Here is a 14583-nt window from a genome sequence, read left to right on the forward strand (position 1 = left end):
TCCTCTGCTTATTTAGTGGATCCCCATGACATGAAGGAGAAAGTTCATATTCTAGCATGACACTTGCTGTGTTTGGTTCAGTCCTGATTTTCCAATTATCTCTCTCTATCCCATTCCCAAAAATTGTGTTCTAGTTTTGCCACATTCTGGAGCTATCGTCACTTACTGCGTTATTTCATACGTCATCCTTTCGCTCATTCTACCTTTTCTAGAATGTCCTTCGCACCCTCCTTGTGCACCTTGTCTGTCTGTCAATATACAGCCTTATCTGCAGCATTTCCTGAGCTTCCCGTATGCAACTCTTGTCTCCTTTGTGCCTTCACCGTGCTTTATTCACTTCACCTGTAGAGCTAGTAAATGATACTCTTCTGTTCTTAATTGTTTTGGTCCATCTCTACCCCTACTAGCATATAGGGCAGTCTCTGTCGTTTATATTTCCAGCTTCGCCCACGATAGTGCCTATGACTTGACGGGTACGGTATGTATTTGTCTTTCTGAGTGAGTGAGTGAGTGAACAAGTGAATTCATGTGATGTTTTTTGAAGTTGGGTTTTTGTTTTGTGTTGTTTTTATAGGAAGGAGAGGTGCAGCCGGCAACTGGAAAAGAGGACAATGGTATTAATATTACTCAAAGTGCTCCACAAGAGCAAACAGTTAAGGACAATCTGACTTCCGCTGATAGAGCATACAAAAGTAATAGTAGTGGTAAGTTAGTAAACATCTGTGAATTTTTTCCTATGCTCAAATGCTAGTATAAAGACATCCGAAAGTATGTAGATCCAGATATGTTATGCATTTCATTAAGATATTTTTCTTTTGCTGTCTTTCTTTTTAAGTATCCCGACTACTACCAACTTTTTCTTCCTGAAAATAATTCAACCCTCTGAAAATCTTTACTGCTGTTACTTTTATTTTATTGAAATATTCATGAGTGGGGATAAGCTTGTATATATGTTTAAAATTCATAATAATCCATGTTCTCATTAATGTATCTGTGACTGTATTTTATAGTTACAATGTCAGCATTGGGATTAGGAGAAGAGGAAGATGGAGAATCACCTTGGGATTCTGAGGTACTGTTTTCTTATTATTTTAAAATACAAGCATTGAATGATGTTAAAGCATAAAAGGGATGCTTAGACGTTACTCTGTCATCTCTGCATTTGCCCATAAAAACTATTTCCTTATACTTTTTACCTGTAATTGATAAAATAATTATGTGCTAAATATAATAATACAGCATAATACAGTTCTGCTAGTTTGCAAGCTTAACTTAATGAAAGCTGTGTAGTATTATTGCAGAAAACTGAGGCTTAGGAGTGATAAGGAATTAGTTTGCGTTTTGAAATTAAGTTATCTAAAAAACTAAAGAATTACTCCAGGCCAACCTATGGCCGGATGTGATTCTGTGGTGTATATGGATGTGCAAAATTCCTGATGAGATCTAGAAAGTTTGGATTATAGTTTTTACAACTTGGAACTTGAAAAGCTAATGCCTGGGACTTGAGAGTATTATATATATAGAGAGAGAGAGAGAGAGGGAGAGAGAATCTGAAGCAGACTCCACTCTGGGCGCAGGGCCCTACTGATACCAAGAGTTGGACACTCAACTGACTGAGCCATCCAGGGGCCCTGAAAGTACTTTATTTGGATTGTCAAGTAGATTTACAAGGAGCATTGGGATTATAATAACAATTTGGTTTAGTGGTGTTTTAGTTATTTATTTTAAAAAAGATTTTATTTATTTATTTGAGAGAGAAAGAGATAGAGAAAGAGAGCATGAGCTGGGGGAGGTGCGGAGGGAGAGGGAGAAGCAGGCTCCCCACTGAGCACATGGGGCTAGATCCCAGAACCGACTGAGCCACCCAGGTGTCCCTGGTTTTGTGGTGTTTTAATAGGTAAAAGCCATTTTGGATAGTTAAAATAGTATGCATTGAGTATCTTTGTGGCAGCCATACTTGTAGAAACATAAGTATAAAGTGATGATGGCCTATTCTAAGGTGACAGACTATGGAAGGAGGTAAAAAGGGCCTGATCTCTTAGCACAGGCAGGTGCTACACAATGGTGCAAGCACCGTATTTGAAGTCAAAGATATGCTAGCATCCTGGTTCTGTCACTTGCTAGCTGTGGGATGCCAGAAAAACTTGTTTAACCTGTTTGAATGTCAGTGACCTCACTCATAAAAATGGTACTAATACCTACCTCTCAGGTATGTGTAATGAACAAATGTGGTAAGAAATGTGAAAACACTTTGTATACTGTAAAGGCTGCTATAGAAATATAGGACAAAAAAGATCACAGCCGTATTTAGTGATTTATTCAATATTGAGGACACTTTTTTTTAAATGTGAAGATTTCTGAAGGACAGTAAAATAAATGGCAGTAGTGTCAAGAAAAGAATGGGAAAGTAAGAACGGGAAGGTGGATTTCTAAGTTGGGGTATGTTACGTTTCAGTGACATTGTATAGGTATACAGTTGACCCTTGAACAGGATGAGGTTGAATTGTGGGTCCACTGACACACAGACTTATTTTTTTGATACAGTGCAGTACTGTTAATCTGTTTTCTCTTCCTTATGATTTTCTTAATAAACTTTTCTTTATATTGTAAGAATACAGCATATAATACATATAACATACAAAATGTGTTAATTGACTTTACATTATTGGTAAGGTCAGCATCAGGTTATGATTTTCTCTGACCTTCCATGCTCAGTTTACAGAGTCAATGGCCAAATGAGGATTAAGACGTAGATTAGATCTAGAGAGCATGTACGAGGTCTTCTATTTAAATGTTTTGGTTTTTAATTTACATTTTTCCTATTTTTAAGTCTAATTGCTTTTAAAGTAGGAAGTTCAATAGGAGATTAGTAGTGAAGTTTTTGGGGAATCAAAAGTTAGATGTGGATTTTTGACTGCACGGCTGTCAACGCCCTTAACCCTTGCATTGTGTAAGGGTCGACAGTATAGTGACTTGGTACTTGAGACCTTCTCAGCGAGGTGATTTTATTTATGTTTTAGAGAGAGAGAGAGCGTGTGAGAGGGGTGGGGAGGGGCAGAAGAAGAGGGAGAGAGAGAATTCCAAGTAGGCTTCATGCTCAGCACGGAGCCCGACATGGGGCTTGATCTCATGACCCTGCGATCATGAACTGAGCTGAAATCAAGAGTTGGACACTTAACTGACGCTGCCACGCAGGCACCCCCTCAGTGAGATTATTTTAAATGTTTTGACCTTAAATACATTTCTGTTATTAAATATCAGCTACGTACCAGGCTGTGTAAGTTGAGGGGTTAGGCTGTAGTGGTAGGAGCAGAAAAAATAAGGAAACAACAATCCATTGTAAGTTACTGTAAGTGCTTCATATAAAGAAAATGGAAATGTTAGGTTAGGGAATTTTGGGGGAGTTTGTCATTAGGATGGGGATGAGAATGGGAGTGGAATTTTGTTAGTCAGGAAAGATCTCTCTGAACGTGGCAAGAGCCGCCAAGTGGCGGATGACAAGGACCAGTCGTGCGAAGGTCTTGGAGAAGGACATTCTAGACGGAGAGAACCATGGATCACATCTATTCATCATTTCACTCTTATGTCTGGGAATGACCAGGAAGCAGGAAGATCCACCCCATTGTCATAATCATTGTTATTGTTGTGTGTAGAAAAGAAAATGTGCATACTAAAATAAGTGCCTGGTACATTTTAGGTAATTAATAAATAAATGTTCTTAATCTTCCCTTATGAAAGCTTACTATACTTTTTTGAAGAGTTTCATACCTGTATCTAAAATTTTTTGCTATTATTTAAATATAATTTCAAGAAAAGTTTTTCTTCCTACTTTGCCGTTTCATTCAACCATTTCTCCTATCAATAAAAATTCCAAGCCTTTGTTTATCTAAATGAAGCAGCAGCTACCACAGTGTTCTGTTTATACTCAACATGATATACTCCAAGGCTTCTCATCATGTCAAGTATCTTACTTTAGCACTGAAAAAGTTTCTGCCATTAGGAACAGTTTAAATCTGTAGCAAATATACTTATTAAAGAATTTGATTAACTACATATTTTTAATGTCCTTTTATTTTGGTGGGAAATGCAAAGGAGAGTTAGGTGTTTTGTTAGTTCCTGTTGAAATGTATATATAAATCAGTCTTCTGTCTATGAAAGTATTTACTCTGGCCTTCCATGTTCAGTTTACAGAGTCAGTGGGCAAGTGTAGATTAAAAGATACACTTAATCTAGAAAGCATATATGAGGTTTTTAGATGTTTTGGTTTTCAATACATGCTTTTGTTATCTGTAAGTCTGATTGCTGTTAAAGTAGGAAATTCAGATATTTTCTTAAACAAGGATTAGGAAGTCTTTATGCAGCTCATTTTTGATGTTAATTTTAACAGAGTATTTCTGAGAGTGTTCCAAAGAAAGACATTAAACATTTATTTGGAGCTGCGGATCCGAAAGGACCACGTATATTAAATGAACAGGTAGAAGGTAAGAATTGTATTTTCTTAAAAAGTCACTTGATAGAATGTTAATTTAAAATGGGAATACTGATATGTTCTAATATCCAAAGAAAATCACCCATTAAATGCATAGAAAGGAGAAAGATGTGAAAAGGAGATCAATTGTATATCTTATCAGGTGTCAGCAACAGATTAAATTGAGAGTGCCACTGAAGGAGCTATATTACTGGTTCCATTTCAAGATACTCTAAGACCTAAGGAACATCAGGAAATAAGAGGAAAAGAGGGAATGATGAGAAAGGCGGAGAGTACCGGGAGTAAATGAAGGACAAAGCAGCTCTTTATAGTGGAAGGTGGTAACATAAAATAATTCTTTTAAAAGGAAGAGCAGAGTATTTGAAATGCAGGAATAATATCAAGTGAGCTTCCAGCACCAAAGTTTGTCAGAGTAGTATGCCAAAATTTTTCCACTCTTACTGATTTCCTCACTGTTGGGAAGACATTAAGGACCGGCGTAGCTGATTATGCAGAGCTGTGTCCTAGTCAGCTATAAATGTATATATCTTAATGTCATATAAAGTGGTGGCACTTCATAAGATAGTATCATTTAGTGCAAAATAAGAGAATTGGAAGGAAGAAGAGAGCAGGGTCAGTTAGGGGGAGATCAAGGAAGCTTTAGCCCTGATAAAAAGTCCATTAGAAAGTTTATGACTTTTTTTTTTAAATTTTATTTATTTATTTGACACAGAGAGAGAGACAGCGAGAGAGGGAACACAAGCAGGGGGAGTGAGAGAGGGAGAAGCAGGCTTCCCGCCAAGCAGGGAGCCCAGTGCGGGGCTCGATCCCAGGAGCCTGAGACCATGACCTGAGCTGAAGGCAGACGCTTAACAACTGAGCCACCCAGGCACCCCGAAAGTTTATGACTTTTAATACATTTTCAGTTTCGGAGAATCGATAGTGACAAACTTGAGGCTTTTTCTAGAAGGTTCAGTTAAGGTAAAGGAATGTGGCAACACATTCAGTATGGACCAGAATTTCTCAAATTTTAGTGAATCATCCGAGACCTTGTTAAAAATGCACATTGTGAGCAGCAGGTGTGGGATTCTGCATTCTGACTTCTCAGGTGATGCCAGTGTTGGTGGTCCTTGGGTCACGTGCTCCGTAGCAAGGATGTAGACTTCCCTTTAGAGAAATCGGGAAGGGCCATTGGATAGTTCAAGACATAATAGGATCAAGGAAAAGCATTATTTTGTTTTTACTGCTGAGCATGTTTTTAGCTAGAGGGGAGCAAGGAGATGCAGAAATAGAGGTTATAGATGTAAGATACTACTGCTAAACAAAGAGGAAAGAAGTGGTGGAGATAATCCGTAATAAAAGGGATGTAAAAAAGCAGAACAATCAAGAACATAGATCCAGAAATTACTTTTTAAAAAAATTTATTTATTTATTTTAGGGAGAGAGAGAGAGAGAGCGAGCGAGGGACCAGGGCGAGGGGCAACGGGAGAGGGAGAGAGTATCCTTAAGCAGACTCCCTGCTGAGCCTGGAGCCCGATACGGGGCTCAGTCCCAGGACCCCGACATCATGAACTGAGCCGAAATCAAGAGCCAGGCGCTCCCAGAAATTACTTTTGAAGAAGGTGGATAGTGAAGGGAAGGAGGGAAGAAAGAAAGGCGTGTTAGCTAGGAAATTTTGGAGTTGATGAGGAAACTCCAGAGAATTCACTTTAGATGCTTGAGTGTATTTGCACTAAAACAGATTAAATTACAGCTGCTCCACAAAGAATACTGAAAGCAGATGGAGTGCTAAAGTTGGGGTAAAACAGGCACTCTTTCATCCTCCTCAGATCTATGGGACATCAAAGATCTCTGTTGCCTTGGTATTCATTATTCCAATGAGATTAATTTGAATATGGAAGCTTTGGCTTTTTTTTTTTTTTTTTTAAGATAGCTAATTTTTTTGATATGATAGCTGTTTCACAAAAACCTTTTAAAGACTAACATGATCTACCAAATCAAACTAATTTTGGAAACCTAAGAGATTATAGGGTTCATTCCCTAAATGCTACAATTGTTATTATCAGTAAGTATGACACTGAATACCTATATTTGCATTTTTTTTCAATATTTATAATGGGTTCATATTTCTCTCTTGTCGCTGTCCGAACCCACCTTCCTATCTCCAGAAACAGAACACCAAAACCTAATGTAATCATTTTCAGAGCCAAGCATGAGGATTCAGCGTAGTAGTAACTGCATGAATGTTTAGTTGGCTTTCACGTTTACATATAATTAACTGTATGTCCATTTTGCTTTTTAGATTCTCCTAAAAGATATCCTTACGTGAAGGTAAAACTTTTATATTTTTATTTTGAATTTTTAACTACAGATTGTATGAAAGGTACATCATGTCTTAATCATATTGTTTCAATACCCATTCAGCGTACCGTTGAAGTGAAAGATTCTGTTCCTAATAAAACAGTAGAAGTGAAGGAGAAACAAACATCTAAATCAGGTAAATTTTACCATACAAATTTAACAGTGGAAAGAAGTACACTAAAATATTTGAAATGCTCACAGTCTTCTTATTCTGAATTCTTTCTTTCTTTTTTCCTTTTTTTTTGGTGGCAAATTTAACTGAAGGATTTGACAAAAATAAGGTAGATACCATTGTTGACACCCGTGTTTGAACAGAAGATATTTATAAGCATAAGAAAAAGAGATTTTAAAAATCTAAGCTTTAGCTCCAGATTCTACTTTTATGTTTTGAAATCCTGAAGTTCCCAGTTTGGAATCCCATTACTTCCTTGGGATTCCCAGAAGTTAATTATTAGACTCTCAGATTTTTCCAGTGTTCACAATGTTTATTTCAATTCTGACCTTTACCTAGAGTAAAGATTCACTTGCTAACATGTCAATTGTGCTTTAAGTTTATTTCATCTTGGTGGTATTATGTTGATCATCTTAAGCCAAACAGATGTTCTGTGTGTGTGTGTGTGTGTGTGTGTGTGTGTGTGTGTGTGGTGTCTTTGATTATTAAAAATGCGGGAAGTAATTAGTTATATCCTAATATTTGGTAGACACAATCTTAAAACCGTAATTCTGAAACTCATTGGTTTTAGGGTCCTTTTATACTATTTAAAAATTATTAGGAATTCCAAAGAACTTCTGTTTAAGTGTTGATACTTACCATATTAGAAATTAAAACAAGCCTTTAAAATACAAGCATACACGATCATACATTGTTAGCCGGTAGAGCTCTGACCCACTAATCATGCGAGTTGTGATACTATCACGTATCCTATCTTTAGAAACCTTCACGGTACACTTAATAAGAGAATGAGAGCGAAAATGTCAGATAACATTTAGCATTATTGAATGGATGGATCATGGAACTCCGGGGATTCTCAGATGACATGGGAGAACTGTTTTAAACCATGTACAGGGTTCATGGATACAACATGATAAGGGGGCCCTTGTAGTGAAATGAGCATTAAGGTTTCATTTCTGCATTTCTTGCTTTTTTCTTTCACTTGTCTTAAGACGTTTAAATCAGACAATCTTGTTTAGAAAAAAAAAGGAAAGTATTTTTGTTATATATTCATTTTCTGTTTCATGGCACTGTAGCTTTTGGATCTAGTGTGGACTGAGACTTATTCTGTTTTTACATGGAAATAATTAGATCACCCGAGGCTTTCATTTCTCAGATGAATTTATGTTTGTCCAAGGCTTAAAAATTCCTGAAGATAGGGATGCCTGGGTGGATCAGTCCTTCGAGCGTCTGCCTGTGGCTCAGTTCATGATCCGAGGATCCTGGGATCGAGTCTCACATCGGGCTCCTTGCGCAGTGAGAAGCCTGCTTCTCCCTCTGCCTCTGCTGCTCCCCCTGCTTTGCGCTCTCTCCCTCTCTCTGACAAACAAATAAATAAAATCTTTTAAAAAATAAAAATAAATTTCTGAAGATATTGGTGCATTGAGGAAAGACCATCTCACTGTAATTAAAAGTAGTACCATTCATCAAAAGTTTTTTTAAAACCCATGTCTTTAGAACACAGCGTGCATATTTATTTATTTATTTATTTATTAAAGATTTTATTTATTTATTTGACAGAGAGATAGAGAGAAAGCACAAGTAGGCAGAGAGGCAGGCAGAGGGCGAGGGAGAAGCAGACACCCCACTGAGCAGGGAGCCCGACGTCGGGCTCTCTCCCGGGACCCTGGGATCATGACCTGAGCCGAAGGCAGCCGCTTAACCGACTGAGCCACTCAGGCACCCCCACGGTACATATTTAAACATAAAAGGTAGACATAAATTTTCTTCCTAAAAAAATTCATACTCTTGAAAATCTTAATTATTAATGAACAAAAGCTCTTATGGAATACAGAATATGTACTAGAGCTTGGTGAGTAAATTAAACTATGGAATACTAGAGTATAAAAAGAAAGAGTCAGTTAAATACAGCTGTGTGAATGGCAAGTATAGGACATGTGTAACACAATAAGGTACGAATGAGTAGTAGTGTGTCTGGGAAAAGAGTGGGACATGGGACTCCTTCTCTGAGAAAAGGATTTATAAAAATTTCCCAAGTTTATATTATTACTTACATTCTAATAAATGAAATTTTATTTTCAGTTTTTTCCTGTTGGAAGTCTTCTGTGGGTTTGTGCCACTCTAATGAGCCTTGTCAAAGATCCAGGGATTTGAGAGTTGATGATAAAGGCCCATCTGTATCACAGTCGGTGACCAAAAGTCAGTCAGCATCCACAGAATTTGGACGGACGACCTTCATAGAGAAAGAAAAGATTAATAATATTGGAGTTGTGTTTCTGTTAGAGAATGATAAACTCCATGACCTGTGTAAATCAGAGCTACCAGAAAGCAGAGAGCACAAACCAGGTAATAAAGAAGCATAGAGAATTCAGTCTCTCCATGACTTCCCCATAGTTCTGATTTTTCAAAAATAATTTTGTGGCAAAATTTACTTTGTGTTTACTCCTTTTATGCAACCTACAACCAAACAGAATATCTTTTAGCAAGACATTTGTCTTCTTCCTCTAACCAAAGGAACATCTGAAGAAGAATTACGAGAAAGTAATTTCCTTTGGGCTAGTTTTTAGCATTCACTTGAGAGTAGGTAGCAGGATTATATTTAGAACTTTGGGACCAGTTGGGAATACTAGGTAGAGATCTAAAGATTGCTTAGTCAAAACATAGTTTCTTAGCTTTATTTTATAGCTCTAAATTCACAAGTCTTGGTCAAGCTATATTCATTGTAACTAAAAAAAAACACCTTCCCAAATCAAATATTAAAATATTTCCTATGTTCTGTATGACTTTTGTTTTAGAGTTGGCTTTCCCAGCAGTAATGGGAATAGTTGAGAATTTACTATATAGTATCATCTTCTCAGCTATGTATGCATAGTCCATCTCCTTGTTTTATTATTTTTATTTTATCTTTTTAGAGAGAGAGAGATGGGTGGAGAGAGGGAGAGGGAGAGGGAGAGAGAGAATCCCAAGCAGGCTTCACGCTCAGCACAGGGCCTGATGGGGGGGCTCAATCTCATGACCCTGAGATCATGACCTGAGCCTAAATCAAAAGCTGGACACTTAACTCACTGAGCCACCCAGGTGCCTCTTTATTAGTATTGTTGTTATTTAAAATTTTTATTGATTTGAGAGAGAGAGAGAAATTGAGAGAACGAGCGGGAGCAGTGGCAGAGGGAGAAGCAGACTCCCAGCTGAGCAGGGAGTCCGATGCGGGACTTGATCCCAGGACCCTGGGATCATGACTGAGGCAATGGCAGCCGTTTAACTGACTGAGCCACCCAGGCACCTCCCTTTATTATTTTTAATAAATAAATGGAATATTGGTTTTAAGGAGCACTATATTATTTAAAACTAATATATGGAAAGTCAATTTTCATTCTACTAAGACACCCTGTCTATTGATTAACCACCTCTAATGTGTGCTCTACTTAATGTACCAGTTCACTCCATGCCTTTTATCAGTCATATGATGAGTTCTGTACTAATAAATCATACAATATTTTTTTCACCCCTGTAGTTTTATGTTCTTTCTTTCCTTGTAGAATTAACACTGTATTTTCAAAAGATTTTCAATTATCTCCTAGAGTAATGCGTACAGGCAATAAATCCAAAGTTATTTACCTATACAAGTGACTTGTTTGCTGTTACTTCTTCATGAGCTTGGTAGATCCAAGAAGTAGGACTTTTAAAATACCTACAGGCTCCTGTAACAAAGGAAGATCTGAAACAAAAATTATAAACACAAGCAACTTAAAACAGTTCATGTAGATTGTTTCTCTTCTCACTTGATGCCTTTTATAAAGTAATGAGCAAAGTTAGTTCTCTAGGGACCCAAGATTGTGTGTTTATTCATTTAATACAGATTTCTTCTGTACTGTGCCCTGATCATTTTATATCCTCAATATTTCTGGAACCATTCTGTCAGTGCAGGTGTACTTCATCTTTATTTTGCATTACTGCCTTCTAATTCATCTCCCATCTTTTATTACAGTGCCCCTCAAATTCATCCCTCTCCACAGCATTTAGAGTGATCTGTCTCAAATGTAAATATGACTATGAACCACTGTTGAAAATATATTTGTGTCCAGGTATCTTAAAATTACATATAAAGCTTTCATAATCTTGACTTCTGCCAAACTCTGAAGCCCTTTCTGCTGTCTGCCCTTTCCTCTGGCATTCTGAACTGCCGGTGATGTCTTCCTCTTAGATCCCTGTATTTTAGACAAATATTTACCCTGTTGTGTGCTTCTCTCCCCTTTAGACAAATATTTACCCTGTTGTGTGCTTCTCTCCCTTGTCTTACTACAGCCTTGCATACTCTCCCCGTTTTCCTCCCTCTAACCCCTTTGATTCTGGCTGACCTCACTGTTTTCAGTTGCAGTTCGGGCATTATCTCCAGAAAAACCATTCCTGACACCTTTTATCTACATGCTTCTTTAAACCTGGGAGCCTAGCACTTACTGGGAACTCCGTAAATAATTACTGAGTAAAATAAAGACTGTTTACACAGAGATGACTTAAGAGATTGCCCCATACAGGGGCACCTGGGTGGCTCAGTCGGTTGAGTGTCCAACTCTTGATTTCGGCTCAGGTCATGACCTCAGAGCTGTGAGATTGAGCCCCGTCTGGGGCTCAGTGCTGGGCTTGGAGCCTGGTCAAGATTCTCTCTCTCTCTCTCTCTCTCTCTCTCTCTCTCTGCTCCTCCCCCTCTCTAAAAAAAGAGAGAGAGTGAGAGAGATTGTCCCACACAGTCCAGGAGCAAAAGAAAGAGATATATAAAGAAGTAATTTACAGTTTGGGTGATGAAGATACACTAGAAAAATCGGTAAAGTACTAAGGTAGCCCTGAAGAAAGAGACACCTATTTATCTGGGGAAGAATAGCCATAATCAAGGATGACTTTACATAGCAGTCTGTGTCCTAAAAGATGTGAAGAAATTTATCAAGTAGTAGAGGAAAACATTTCAGGAATGTTTACACTCATCAGGGACATACACCCATAGGAAGGTGGTACACTAATAAAGGCATAAAAAATACTAATAATTTTGGAAACCATGAATAATGTTGTAGTTGAAGCTTTGGGTGTGAAGAGGTGCGGTTACAAGGTAAAGAATAGTCTGTTGTGATTTTGTATGTTTCTGCTGCATTATAAAATTTTGTTTCTGATTGTTTTGTTCATTGATGTTAGGTGGATGAACTTGTGAATGAATCTTGGAGATGTTTGTATGTCTTAAACCTGGTGGCATTTAGTATTTCCCAAATGGTTTGTTGAAGTTTCCTATAATTAAAAGTATTTCTTAAAGTAAATATTCAGCTAAAGCTTCAGTTTAAACTATCCATAGATAAAATGTTATTTTCTATTTTTAAGAAGGTTATAGCTTTTATCTAACCATTCTAAGTAGTCCATTTTAACTAAATGTATAGATTTGCCAGCAGAACTAGACTTAGAAAGGACATCAGAGGAAGAGCAAAAAAGACTTGATGAAAGTGAAAATAACCACCTCCAGGTATGTAAAAAGTTAAGTTTAAATTTAAAGTTCCGATTTTATATTGGTTTTCCTGCTTTAATAATGTAACATAGTTCAAATGAAATGATCTTTTGAATGGACATACTGAAGTCAATAGATTATAATTTAATATTTAGTTTTTATAAAATTTTACAAGTTACAAAACTTAAAATATTGTTAGAATTTATAGTAACTTATACCTAAACTTCATCCTTGGAATTGAGATAAAAAAAAAAAAAAATTCCTGAATATTGTTTGCTTCTTCCCATTTTTGTAACTTTTTATGTGATAAATAAGGTAACATCAAATACTGAATCATATGTTTAAGCAGGTGAAATTATGAGCAGTATAATAATGATGACTACTGACTTAGATTCGTGTAGAAGGAGTAATTATTCTCAGTGGTTCAAAATGTGCAGTTCTGTATTGCCAGTCACTAATGCCAAGATTAAAGATTTATTTTGCCTTGTGATCTCTGTGTAGTTGACTTCAGAGAGTGGGGTCTTAAAATCAGCACAATTGCCTATTGTAGAATCACACCTTCCAGGGTGGGACCTTTGTAGTTGGGCAATAAACAGTAACATTTTCAGTTATTTCATTTCAGCATAGGAAATCAGTAAGTATTATTAACATTTTTCTTATACAGTCTCAGTGGACATTATATTAGAGCTGTATATAAGCAGATAATTATAGTGATGTATAACGCTGTCATAGTATATAATTTGAATTAAGATTTAGGAATTTTCTTTCTGACGTTAATTGATCTTGGCTCCTAATAATTTAAAATTTGCCTATTCACTAGTTATTAATCTTTAAAGAAAATCCTCAAATGCACTGTAGGGGCTCACTATTTAAGGTATGGTGAGATAAAATGTTTTTAAGTTTGTAACATTAAAAATAATCTAATTCATTTTTTGGTAGATGTAACATGTAATGAATTGTTTATTTCAAAAAAACTGACAAAGTTAAGTTTATGGATTTATGTTTTTCTTCTGTCTTAAGCCAGGGCGAGTTATTTGTCACTTCTTTGTTACAATATAGTGACTTGGAAGCAGCTTAACATAGGTTAAGAAATTTAACAGTTAATTTTTAATTATTTTCTAATTTTTCTTTGTCCATACTTGATTACTTAAGGGTAAAGGTATTTCACAAACATGTATCCTGGCAGAAAAGACATGTGAAAATCAAACCCAGCAAATTAATGTTCCACTTTTGCATCTGCAAAAGAAGTCTCGAGAACCAGAAATGAGTAAGAAATGTGATAGAGAGGATAATATATCTGTATATTCAGAACATCCTTCTGTGCAAAAGCGTGAGGAAATCTCGATCAAACAAGGCAAATTAGTGTGGAAAAATAATTTAAAACACATCACCAGTGAGTTAAAGCAGAAGTTTGGTGAAACTTGTGAAAAACACAAAATTGCTCCTTATCCTAAGGAAGAGTCACTACATGGTAACTTTAAAGAAGGAGCAAACTTCATGGAAATACCTTCTAACTGGACAAATGATAGACTTGATTGTGAGAAAAAGGATATATTTGCAGTGCCCGTCCCTCTAGTATTTCAGGCATTTCCTGAACAAAAAAAGTCTAGTCTCAAATATGCTTGCCAGGCATCTTCTGATTTTTCTTTAAATGAAAATAAATCAGACTGTGAAAATGATAACAAACCAGACACTGAGCATGTTTTTAACAAAAATAAGAGTTTTAAAAGTGATACAGAAACTAAAAAAGTAAGGAACCCACTCGCTATGTTTGAAGTGAAAGAAGACCAAGAGCTTGACGTGCAAATGGCAAAAAGTATGAACCAAAATAGCACTAATTCTAAATTAGACATTGGACGTATACCTCAGTCTAGTGATTCAGAAAGTCATTTTGACAAAAGGATTTCCTGCTCCAATGAGATGAGACAAATGGCTCAAATAAAAAGGCACCATAGTTCTGCTGTTACAAACATTTACAAGAAAACAAAAGTCTTGTTCCAGAAGCCATTCTGTGCAGTTAATAACAGTACTAATAACTATAGAAGTATGGAACCCGAATTAGAAAATGTGAGTTCTTCTGCACCGTGTAGTTACAGA

The 14583-nt window shown here is 36.6% G+C and overlaps 1 protein-coding gene across 9 annotated transcripts in view; it reads left to right on the forward strand.

The window, feature by feature from the left end:
- The window catches only part of LOC118546253 (ankyrin repeat domain-containing protein 26-like), a 108806-nt gene that overhangs the window by 30802 nt on the left and 63421 nt on the right, over nucleotides 1-14583 (forward strand). For 8 of the 9 annotated variants that reach the window (XM_078075284.1, XM_078075285.1, XM_078075289.1 and 5 more), the window contains 7 exons: nucleotides 579-704; nucleotides 1011-1072; nucleotides 4388-4481; nucleotides 6771-6799; nucleotides 6893-6965; nucleotides 9084-9347; nucleotides 12422-12504. In XM_078075284.1, the coding sequence (XP_077931410.1) occupies nucleotides 579-704; nucleotides 1011-1072; nucleotides 4388-4481; nucleotides 6771-6799; nucleotides 6893-6965; nucleotides 9084-9347; nucleotides 12422-12504 (731 nt within the window). The remainder of the gene's footprint in view (nucleotides 1-578; nucleotides 705-1010; nucleotides 1073-4387; nucleotides 4482-6770; nucleotides 6800-6892; nucleotides 6966-9083; nucleotides 9348-12421; nucleotides 12505-14583) is intronic. The other variant, XM_078075290.1, reaches the window with a different exon arrangement.

This window comes from Halichoerus grypus, chromosome 6 (assembly GCF_964656455.1).
Source record: "Halichoerus grypus chromosome 6, mHalGry1.hap1.1, whole genome shotgun sequence".
Taxonomy (NCBI): domain Eukaryota; kingdom Metazoa; phylum Chordata; class Mammalia; order Carnivora; family Phocidae; genus Halichoerus; species Halichoerus grypus.